Here is an 11827-nt window from a genome sequence, read left to right as displayed (position 1 = left end):
GGTTGATAGAAAAAAATAAGACATTTTATTCATGGCTGACCCTTCTTCTTGTGGTCGTCCCCTTCCACGTGGACGTCTGTGAGCGCGGCTGCCTCCTCCTTCAGTTTGTCCTGCCTCTCTGTCAGGGTTTGTCTCAGAAGCAGCCAGAAGCTCAGCAGACACAGGATCTACCGGACACACACAAATCATCTCAACACCCACACGGTGAACTCACGCCACTTCCTAGTACCCAGTCCAAGGTGGCAGGAATGGCATCGTTCTCACCTAAACATTCCTCCTACACTACAAAAAAAAAGTTCTGCCTCTTCTCCTTAAAAGTGAATCTTTTGAAGAGACGATTTTGGTTCTACAGCAGGTAGGAACTCCTACCAACTCCAACCTTTTTTTCATATATATATATTTTTAGGGTGTTTCTGCTTTTATTGAGACAGTAGATATTGACTGGGAGGATGGGTGAGACAGAAGGGATAACATGCAAGATATGTTGAGAGTCGAAATCGAACCAGGAATCTACAGAGGCGCCACTAAGCGCCCCCCAGGAACTGTTTTCTAACCTCAGTTCCATCTCCAGCGTTACCGTACCTTGGACCCGAGCTCGCTGAAGGGCACGTCCTTCTTGAGGAAGAGGCCGGGGACGGGCTCCAGCAGCTCGAAGCTCCAGATGTACTGCAACCCCAGCAGCAGGTTGCCGTAGACGACCATGAAGGGCGAGGTCAGCATGGAGTACCGCCGTTTGTCCCTCACCATCCACAGCATACACGACCAGAGCAGGAACACGAACGTCAGCCAGCTCACGTACGTGATGCTCCACGCCTGGATACAGTCAACGCCAATACGCACAGTTGGTTTAGAAACAGAGTCACTGTAACTTCATTGGTACTGTATGGAGAACATAGTGGCGTCATCAGATGAACTTCCTTTATACAGTAAGGGTTAGTACAGTGTTCTGTATGTGCGACGCATAGGGTCAATGCTGTTTTTATGACTGTTTACTGTAGGTAATCAGACGACAGGGTCATAGGTCAGCAAAAGTCAACAGGCCCACTCACCATCATGGCTATGAGAGCGCAGATGTAGCTCTGTTTCATGATGAACCTGAACGCAGTGACTACAGCGCTGACTTTGCTGCCCTCCTCTTTCCCCTCCTCCTCCCCTTCCTCCGTCTTCCCCGCCTCGCCTGCCTCCTCCAGCACCGTCTCCCCCTGGATCTGGGTGTGAGGCAGAGTGACCTCGTATGCACCACCATGCTTCTTCTCTGTTAGGACAAACATTTCCATACTCAACATGGTAGTGGTTACAGTACAGCGTGTGCAACAATGACAGTACAGTGCTGTAGACCAGTGTTTCTCAACCCTCTCCTCGGGGCGCCCCAGCCGTTCCACATATTTGATCTGTTCCACCACCAGCACACCTGATTCAACTAATTAAGTACAATTATGATTTGTACTTGATTAGTTGAATCAGATGTGCTGGTGGTGGAACAGATCAAATATGTGGAACGGCTGGGGCACCCCGAGGAGAGGGTTGAGAAACACTGCTGTAGACTATAAAACGTGACGTTTGAATATCAATACACTTGATTTACACAATTAGTAAGGAGACAAGGAGAGAGTAGATTAAACACAGTTGTGATGCTCCATTTCATTTCATCTGAAATTTCCCAATAGGTATGTAAGGGGTGTGCCGAGAGTATGCCAAGAGTATGCGTAATACTAACCTGTGATGTCATTGGGGCGGTCCACTTTATACTGTGGGGTCGAGTACAAGTCCAGACAGACTGGCCCGTTTTCAGCGTTGAGGGCGGAGATGTAGTCAAAGGAGGTCCCATTGGAGGTCACTACTAACACCTGTCGACGTGACATAACCAACAAGATTGGCTTTATACGGAAAACACGTGCTGTACAGTCCTTTTTGTCTACAGCTTCTGTCATTTTGCATTCATTGTCATGAGTCATGTAGTCATGGAGTCAGTGAGGTGACAGTAAGTAAAGGGATCAGACACTTGTTTGGGTATTTGTATATCTGCACTAACAGTCCAGCACCCACCTCAGATGCGCTGTAGCTATCCTGGGTGGAGAGCAGCTGGGAGGACAAAGAGCATACAAGGCAAGGTGGGTTATTGATGAGCTCAATTGATGAGTCACAGGCCCTTTGGTTCTTTCAAGTCTCAGATAAGCAGGAACAAAGTCGAACAGCTCTGTTTTGTAAACCGAGTCCATCGCTCACTTGGGTCAGCGATCCCTAAAAGCTTTTAAACCTCAAGAGGGGGGGGGGGGGTAGTGGAGACAAACTACAACGGACCATGCTATGATACAAGACCAGAGTTTGTGTGTGTGTGTGTGTGTGTGTGTGTGTGTGTGTGTGTGTGTGTGTGTGTGTGTGTGTGTGTGTGTGCGCGCGTGCGTGTGTGTGTGTGCGTGTGTGTGTGTGTGTGTGTGTGTGTGTGTGAGTGTGTGTGTTTGTTTGTGTGTGTGTGTGTGTGTGTGTGTGTGTGTGTGTGTGTGTATGTGTGCGTGTGTGTGTGTGTGTGTGTGTGTGTGTTTGTGTGTGTTTGTGTGTGTGTGTGTGTGTGTGTTCTGGAGTGAGGCCAGAGATAAAGCTAAGACACTATCTCTATACTATGATAATGTAGCCTAAGGCTAAGACAACGATCTTAACGACCAGCCTTGATAAGACACATGCGACTGTATTACTCTATTTACTCGACATTGTGTTCAATAAACTGTGATGCTGCTTTGCTGAACTAAGGACGACTGCTTTAAAAACATCTAATAATCAATAGCTTATAAAGCAGTAGTAATGCATTGAGGTCAAGCGTTTATGACTCACATACAGTCATGGCCAAAAATATTGGCACCCCTGCACTTCTCCCAGATAATTATTGCAATTACAAATGCTTTGGTATTCACCAAATCTGATGGACTGGACAAGAATATTTGGTAGCACACCTTTTGGAAAAAATAACTGAAATAAATTGCTTCCTGTAACCATGAATGAGTTTCTTACACCCCTCCACTGGAATTTTGGACTCTTCTCTTCCACTCTTCTTTTGACAACTGCTCCAGGTCGCTCACGTTTGAAGGGTGCCTTCTCTCAACTGCTGTTTTGAGATCCCTCCACAGGTGTTCTATGGGATTTCGATCTGGGCTCATTGCTGGCGACTTCAGAACTTTCCAGCGCTTTGTCTTAAACCATTTGTTTGCTTTTTGAAGTATGCTTTGGGTCATTTGGGTCCTGCTGGAAGACCCATGACCTCTGACAGTGACCCAGCTTTCTGACACTGGATCCTACATTGCCTCCCAAAATTCTTTGGTAGTCTTCAGATTTCATGATGCACACAGTCAAGGCATCTGGTGACAGAAGCAGCAAAGCAACCCCAAAACATCTGTGAACCTCCCCCATGTTTGATTGTAGAGACCGTGTTCTTTTCTTTGAAGGCCTCATTTTGTTTTCTGTAAACAGTACAATGATGTACTTTACCAAAAAGCTATATTTTGGTTTCATCTGTTCACAAGACGTTCTCCCAGAATGATTTTGTCTTCCCCAGATACGTTTTGGCAAACTCCAGTCTGGCTTTTTTATGTCTCTGTGCCAGCAGTGGGGTCCTCCAGGGTCTCCTATTTCATTCAGATGGTAACAGATAGAGCAAGCTGACACTGTTGTACCCTGTGTCTGCAGGTCAGCTTGAATTTGTTTGGAAGTTGATCAAGGTTTTTTATCCACCATTCGAACAATTCTTTGTTGCAATCTTTCATAAATGTTTAATGTGTTAAGATCTCTGGAGATGGACTTGTAGCCTTGAGATTGTCCATGCTTTTCCACAATTTTGGTTCTCAAATCCTCAGACAATTCTTTGCTCTCCTTTCTTTTCTCCAGTGTGGTACACACAGACACACAACACTGGTTGAGTCAACTTTTCTCAATTTTAACTGCTTGCAAGTGTGATTTCTATATTGCCAGCACCTGTAACGTGCCACAGGTGAGTTTAAATACAAATTAAAGGAGCATTACATGCTTAAAACACAATTATTTTAGTAGTTCTGTGTGGAATGATATCAGATTAGATTTTTTCTGTGCTTTTTCCTCTGCTTTTTCGTGTTGTTCCAAACAAAAAGAATAAACCATGTGAATACCAAAGCATTTGCAATTGCAACACATTTCTGGGAGAAGTGGTGCATTATCTGACAGAAGTGCAGGGGTGCCAATATTTTTGTCCATGACTGTACCTTTCTCTCCTCTGTTCTTTGGTGAGCTTTCCACCAGAGTTGCCTCTTCTTGTCAGCTGAATTACTCGTGCCGTTGCCAACAGCAACCTCTTCCTCATTCACCTCAGCCTCCTCTTCCTCCTGCTAAGACAAAGGGTCAGTTTAATAGAATGTGGTGAGTCAGGAATTAGAATTCCAATGAATTCTTCCAATGTGTTCTCAACTGAAAACATTTATGTGGGAATATCATCATAAAGTGTACACTTGATTATTGATCACAATGTGGGACGTGGTTCTCGCTCATTGCACGCCACAGATTTACGTTGTAATCATGTTTTATTATTAGCGTCTTCTAAAGTGTAAGAGAGAAGAAAAAAAAACACCCATACACAAGATCAATAATGCATACAGCAGTCCAAGCCCAAAGGTTTACAGGGAGGTATCGACCTCTCTATAAAACGCTAATCTATAACTCCATTACAGGAGAGAAGAGCTGAGCATCAGTGTAGCCTGGAGTGAGAGAGAGAGGGGCTCTATCACCACCTCGGGCCGAAAGGTCTTGGTGGTGGTGATTGGGACTGCTACTTGCAGTAAACACCATTTCTCAGAGATCGTATGGATCCAATTCTAGTGCACTGCCATGGATCGATATATAAATCTATTTGGAATTCGGGAACGACATCCGTTCTAGAATCTCATTGGACCGCGTCCCTTCTTATCGTTCTCACCGTGTCCAAAGGTTCCTGCAGCCACAGGCGGATCAGAGTGGCCAGGGTGTAGTACAGCACCAGGAGCATGACGGGGTTGACAAAGTGGTGCCATCGGAGCTCGGGGTTGACTATGAGCTTCCAGGTGGAGGAGCAGTCGCTCTGGACGATGGGCGTGACGCCAAACAAACTGTGTGCAGGAGACAGGATGGGTTATTGGAACAAAGTTCTAAACACATGGGGGTATGGTTGATGCAAGGATATCGCTGGCAAATGTTTTCGTTGAAACTCCAAGCCTCCAAGGGACGGATATTTAGAGCAAACAAATATTAGACTAATGGACTAATGTTTTTATGGAAATCTGCCTCGAGGTAAATATATAATGTATAGCTCTAATTTAAAGCGCTGAAGTCCCTTTTTGGCCAGACTTGGCCAGAATTTGAATTGAAGTGGTCTGAATTCATCCGCTGGCGCATTAAATGCATTAGACTATTCCCAACGAGCAGTACATTATATTATTTACTGTTAGAGACTTTGGGCTCACCCAAACAAAGTATTGATCTGTCAAAACCAGGACGGGCGCAGGGCGCAGACAGAAGCTTTGTGCGAATGCTGAGTCATACTCTGTGTGCGGTAAAGTGTCCTTCTAGTAGGCCTGACTGTGTATTCAACCATTCACACTACATGAATGGTGTGTTGGTTGTCTGTTTGTATTAGATTAGATTCGATTCAACTTTATTGTCAATGCAAGTACCAGTACCAGACAACGAAATGCAGTTTAGCAGCTAACCAGAAGTGCAAATAGTGATACAAAAACATGACAGTGCAAATAGTGATATAAAACATAATAGCGATAGTGATAGTGATCTGCCATGTAAAGGTTTGCTGACCATAATGAATGATTACATGTTCTCTCAGTGCTCCGATGTTTAAAGGAGTATCTTGGCATTATTGATATTGATGATGATTCATTGATATTATACACCAGGGGAGGCAGAAATGGGAGGACAGGCTCATTGTAATGCATGGAATATAATGAGGAAGGACACACATGTTTGATACCATTCCTCATTCCATTCCATGCCTGCCCTTTGATTTCTACCTCCACCAGCCTCCACTGTTATATACCCATGACAACAACTCTGCCATCTAAAAGCCTGTGTCCCACTGACATACTCAGTCCTGTCATTGCTCAGTGTGCACTCACAGTAGGCATTTTGGGAGTGTCTTTATGCCATGTGTAGGAGTTATACCTCCCCCACCCCCATGCTGCAGCACTTCCTGTCTACACTCTTCCTGCAGCTGGGAGGGAATGACAGATCACATGACCGCAGTCTTCCATTGTGAGCTCAGCAGGCAGGAAGCCGGAGTGGGAAGCCAGGGCTCTCAACACTGTCAGTCACCACGGACACACAGCAAGGCCAGGCCACTGTCAACAACCACAATTAGGGCACCTACTAGGAACAGCCTATTGTCCAATAGGGACAACACGTATTTATGGACTAAGAGTTTCCTCCTGGCTTACTGAGGGGAGTAGCTAGCATAGGAAACATGTTGTAAAGGAGGTAGAGAGACACGCTACGTTCTCCCTACAATAGGGTCATGGTTTTCCCACAGCACAAGGCAGCATGTGTGAGACAGGAATACCTCTGTGCAGTGGAAAGTCAACAAGCCCTCACGAGAAAGAAATCTATAATAAAAGCAGGCCTGGATCTGTTTTATCCTTGGATTAATCGTTAGATATAACAATAACATTAAGCGAGAACGTGTCTAAACCCTATTTGTCTAAACCCTATTTGTGTGATAAACATGGCAACCAACCATTGTTAAGCCTATTTCTCCCCCCAATCTATACTGGATGCGGTTGATGTAACAGCTATTATCCAAGGTGATCTTCTTTAAACAGAGGTAACTCAAACAAGAGATGAGCGGCATGTCGACAGCAGCACCATAACCGAAGCTTGTCCGCTGCCTGATTGAGCCAAGTGAATGCAGGGAAATGAGGTTCACCCAAGGCGATGCTGGGCTATTCATAGATATAATGGCACTGCTCCTGACACACTGCTAATGCTGCATGGACCTCCAGATTAAAGTCGGATCAATACCCCTCCAGATACACCAAGGGCAGGAACAACAGCCTGGGTCACATTGGGGAGCCTTACATAGTCATTATCATTACAAATCATTGTTGACAATAGTTCAAAGTTCAAATTGCTTATACAGTACAGATAGGGGGGGGGGGGGGTGCAAAAATGATAGTTTCCCCTCGGGGATCAATAAAAGTATATCTGCTTCTTCTTCTTCTTCAATTGAACCGACCACAGACTTGAGAAAAGGATCTACTGTAGATCTATTCTTATTTTTTCTTCATAAGTCGAAACTATTAAAACAGATAAATAGAATAGAACAGAAGCCCAGGTGTCCTGTTTTATCAGAAAGTCAATTGTTTTGTCATTCTGCCAAAGCCTGAACAGTGAACCAGTGTAAGGCACAGACTAAGCCAAGCTAGACAGTGTAGTCTGTCCTTGCAAACCACTCACTGACACATGCTGTATTGGCTGGCGGTGCAACAACGTCAAATATCAGGTCTTACAGCTGAACCGCAAACTGCTGCCACAAACAAGTCGTGGTCCAGCACCTCATGCATAATATATGGTTGGTTACAACGTCGCTTACAGGATAAAACATCTTTCACAATGACGGGCATTATAGGCACATTGTAGAATTGTTTATAATGGATTTGGGGCCTTTTCTTGGGTGTTACAATATACTGCTGTACAGTATGTACAAATTATGTTAAGCGTCTTTGAGTGTCTAGAAAAGCGCTATATAAGCGCTATGTAATGCATTATGATGTATTATGTATAAAATTATGTATTAATGTATTATGATTATTATGATTATGATTATGATTATTATATGTATTATAATGGTAGTGGTAAATGTAAATATGCCCCGTGTCTACAGTCTGTGCACACAGAAAACGCACAATGACGGTATATATCCTCCAGTCAACTACTACTGATCTGTCATCACACTTTGTAGAAAGCTACAGTATGGACTTTCATATCTCACCCAATGTCTCTCTTATGTAATAATGTATCGCTAGACAAAACTGTCACTGCACGATCCTGTCATAAAGTAGTTAACGTGGATTAGCGGTTGAAGGTCTGTCTGTGTGTCTGACCTAATGTAGCTGTCCTGAGGGGGGATGGACTCCTGGAAGAACTGGAACTGGTAGAGGTAGAGGACGATGAGATGCCCTGCGCTGAAGATGGCCATGAGGACACACATGCAGCTGAAGACCAGGGTGTCGAAGGTTTGGCAGAAGGACCACCAGGTGCCCAGGCCCAGGAACACAAAGAAGTAGACGGCCGAGGTCAGGGAGGGCAGCATGATGCCTGGAACCACACACACACACACACACACACGCACACACACACACACACACACACACACACACACACACACACACACACACACACACACACACACACACTTGAATAAGGTATCATAGAGAGGCATGGCAAGGCAAATGTATATGTATAGCACATATTCATACAACTTAATGTAAAGTGCTTTACATAAAACATAAGATAAAATAACAATTAATAAGTGAAAAATAAAAATGACTCATCATATAAAAGTCTGTTAAATTAAAAGCCGAACAAACGAGGTAAGAGAGCAGAGAGACTTGGGGACTGTGACTGATGTCATGTAAAGATGGCTGGATAATCTTCTCTTTTTTTCTCATAATGTTGTGTTTTATGAAGCAGTTGTACACAGAGTTGATATTCACTATGTGGAACATGTTTGAAATCTAGAAGAACATTGAGAGTGATGTGTGATGATTTCAGTTTGTAGTGCTGATTCCACTCTCTTATTGAGAGACACTGACCTGTTAACCCTAGCAGGATCGTGACCACCACCTTCCCTGCAGTAGTAATCAGGTTGCCTATGACTTCCTTTACTTTGGATGCCACTCCTGCGATGCGGCGGAGGATCTTCATCTTGGTGCTCTCCTCCACCTCCTCTTCCTCCTCCTCCTCCTCCTCTCCCTCCAGCCCTTCATCCTCCTCCTCCTCCTCATCCTCCTCTGCCTCGTACCCTGCCTCAAAGTCCTCCTCAAACAGGATGTTGTCATCCAGACTCAGCTTCTCCTCTTCCTCCTGAAAGAAGACCAATCAGTAATAATATAGTCCTATGCTATTTATCTGACATTTCTATCCAAAGGGACTTACATTGCAGTGAGTACATGTGTTTTTCAGGATATATGGTGCCCAGCAGGAAGCAAACCCACAACCTAAGTGTTCTTAGCACCACGCTCTACCAACTGAGCCACAGAGGACCACCAGAACACAGAACACAGAACACAGACGGTGGATAAACCAGTCAAACCAACCAACCACTCATTCATTCTTTCAAGGTTAAAACAACAGAATAGATTCCGGATGAATGTAAAAAAAAGAGGGGGAGAACACACAGGAATGAAACTGGTAGGTTCATCGACAGAGCTGTCCATGGTGCTGAAACATTCTACAGCGTGATACTGTGCTGCCACCCAGGTGATCGATATCTGTATAGCTAATGAACATTTGATGCGGACCGTGAATGTTTCCAGAAGAATTGACGTTAACATTGACGTTAATGGCTGTTTTTAATGTTATAATAGAAATGTAGCATTCAAAAGCTATTTATAGGGCGCTACACACTCTCACTGACGGGGAACATTATTGAATCACAAAAAAGACTCAAACTCAAACAGGAACATCACTTTGAGGAAAGACAGAATACAATGCAGAGACCTCAGGTAATTCCCTGCGGAGGCTCTGTTAGCTCTACCATCTGTGCCAGTCTGAGTGGCTGAGAGTGAGTGTGGTTTTAATTAACACTCAGTCATAAAACAGAGGGATGCTGTGCCAGGAGAAGAGGGGCTGCATTCCAACTCATCACCATTCCAAAAAAACTATGGGGAACTCTTTCCTAAACTCATATTTTACTCTCTGTGATTTTTATGAACCATGGGAGGGTTTGGAGCGAGAGATTGAGCAACGGTGAGACGAGGGAGAGAGAGAGAGGGGAGGGGAGGCAGACAGCAGCCAGAGAGAGAGAGAGAGAGAGAGAGAGAGAGAGAGAGGGAGAGAGACAGACACCTCAGACAGACAGCCCCCCTCCTCTCCCCAGTAACACAGTCCTTCAGACGGCAAGATTTAACTTTCATCAATATTCTACGTAGAATATAGTAGAAGATAGTTTTAAAAGTAGAAGATAGATTCTGTGATAGAACATTGTGTATGTGATGTGCATTATTACTTCCCGTAGACTGACCTGTTCCTCTGATTCAAAGTCTGTGTTGTCCTGGGCCATGTCCTCTGGAGGCCTCTTCTTCTGGACCAGACTGCGACAGAGCAGCCAGGTGGCCAGACCAGCCATGAACATGCCGATGTCAGGGATGAACACGCGGATGCCATTCCCTGCGTCGGCCCCTATCACACTGGAGACAGGGAAGGAGGGAGAGAGGGAGGGAGGGAGGGAGGGAGGGAGGAAGAGATAGAGAAGAGTTACAGTGCTGTTGCAGACAACACCTCTTCGGTCTGCAGCCACACATCTAAGGATGCAAATCCTTTTCAATTGTGTTCCTATAGTTTGTTCCCTGTTCATTCTCTTCTAAACAACCTCTGTTGGTAATGGACACGGTTATACGTATATATTCCATTCATGTAGATGATATACATATTTTACTAATAGATGCTTGAAATATACCTAGTCACTACTGGGCCTGTAACACAGGAGCAATAACAGCCAGACTAATAGTATATTACTATTACTTGTTTTGTTAATAACAACACCTGTCTAGTTGGATACATGGGAATCGGGAGTTTTCCGTTCACAAATGGCAAACATTTGTTGTATGCTTTGAACATGTGTTGTATGCTTCAATAGTTCATTTAATACGTAGTTCCACCCAGTTTAATGAAATAAGACTTGCCCCGTATTAAATATTTCTCATTAAAAAGCATGTGAAAGTCCACCAAAACAACGGTGTAACACTTATGAGAAAATGTTGTATTTCTCAATGCAACAATGAATCTGGAATTCCGAAAAACATGTTTGTTTCCCTGAAGACGGGATAATTCCGTCATAATCTTTATTTATCTGGCCCTCACACCGGAGAGGCATATGCATTACTGTACACAGGAAACTTTCCCTAATTTCTGTTAAATTAAAAATGTTAAATAGGGTTTGGGGTATTTTATCAATTATTAAAATAAAAGTTTGCTCATAAATGGAATGAGTAACACGTCATTCTTAACAGATCTATTTTTATTAATTGGCTGAAATATGAAATAGTTTTATGGATTTTAATTAGATTAGGTCAACAAGTCCAAACCTTTTGTAACATTGCTACTGGATATTTATTTTCTATTATTTAAGTGCAGCAGTACCCTCTACTTCAACACACGTAAAATGAACTTAATACACAATAAGATAAAGATGTATTTAATCAAGTTCAGCAACAGTAGTGATAGGTAATTGTTGCCAAGCTGAGGTAACAGGTCTGTAAAGATTCCATGCAGTGTCTTAATGCTGCGAGAGGACAGGTTTTACAACATGTAGTAAGAAGCATTAAGCAAAGACGTTGGATTTGACATGAGATCAAAGGGAATCAAAATTGTCCTTGAAACGTGTAACCGATTTCGAAACCTTTAAATAGCACGTTTAAAGGTCCGATCAAGTGTCTATTTCAGTTTTACTGCGATTTCATTGCATCCTGTTTCCTTTTTTGTTCATACTTAGCTCTTAATTAAAATGTTTACAATAAACAAAAGTTGTTGCAAAAGCTGTTGTCGCATAGGACGCAGAGTGAACGTTGAACAAATGTTTGGAGGGTGTTAATGAATGCCTGCCTTCAAA

At 43.6% G+C, this 11827-nt stretch overlaps 1 protein-coding gene across 1 annotated transcript in view; it reads right to left on the bottom strand.

Annotated features, from left to right (window-relative positions):
• Positions 1 to 11827, bottom strand: part of piezo2b (piezo-type mechanosensitive ion channel component 2b) — a gene marked incomplete at both ends in the record, with an annotated part of 55309 nt that overhangs the window by 27234 nt on the left and 16248 nt on the right. The window contains 10 exons of the mRNA XM_080547015.1: positions 41 to 167; positions 583 to 813; positions 1050 to 1255; positions 1718 to 1847; positions 2047 to 2082; positions 4227 to 4346; positions 4934 to 5102; positions 8100 to 8313; positions 8811 to 9081; positions 10226 to 10406. Coding sequence (XP_080403141.1) covers positions 41 to 167; positions 583 to 813; positions 1050 to 1255; positions 1718 to 1847; positions 2047 to 2082; positions 4227 to 4346; positions 4934 to 5102; positions 8100 to 8313; positions 8811 to 9081; positions 10226 to 10406 — 1685 coding nt within the window. The remainder of the gene's footprint in view (positions 1 to 40; positions 168 to 582; positions 814 to 1049; positions 1256 to 1717; positions 1848 to 2046; positions 2083 to 4226; positions 4347 to 4933; positions 5103 to 8099; positions 8314 to 8810; positions 9082 to 10225; positions 10407 to 11827) is intronic.

Source organism: Nansenia antarctica (assembly GCF_963989245.1).
Source record: "Nansenia antarctica genome assembly, chromosome: 16".
NCBI lineage: Eukaryota > Metazoa > Chordata > Actinopteri > Argentiniformes > Microstomatidae > Nansenia > Nansenia antarctica.
Note: the sequence above shows the minus strand (reverse complement) of the source record. Positions and strands in the feature narration are given on the sequence as shown.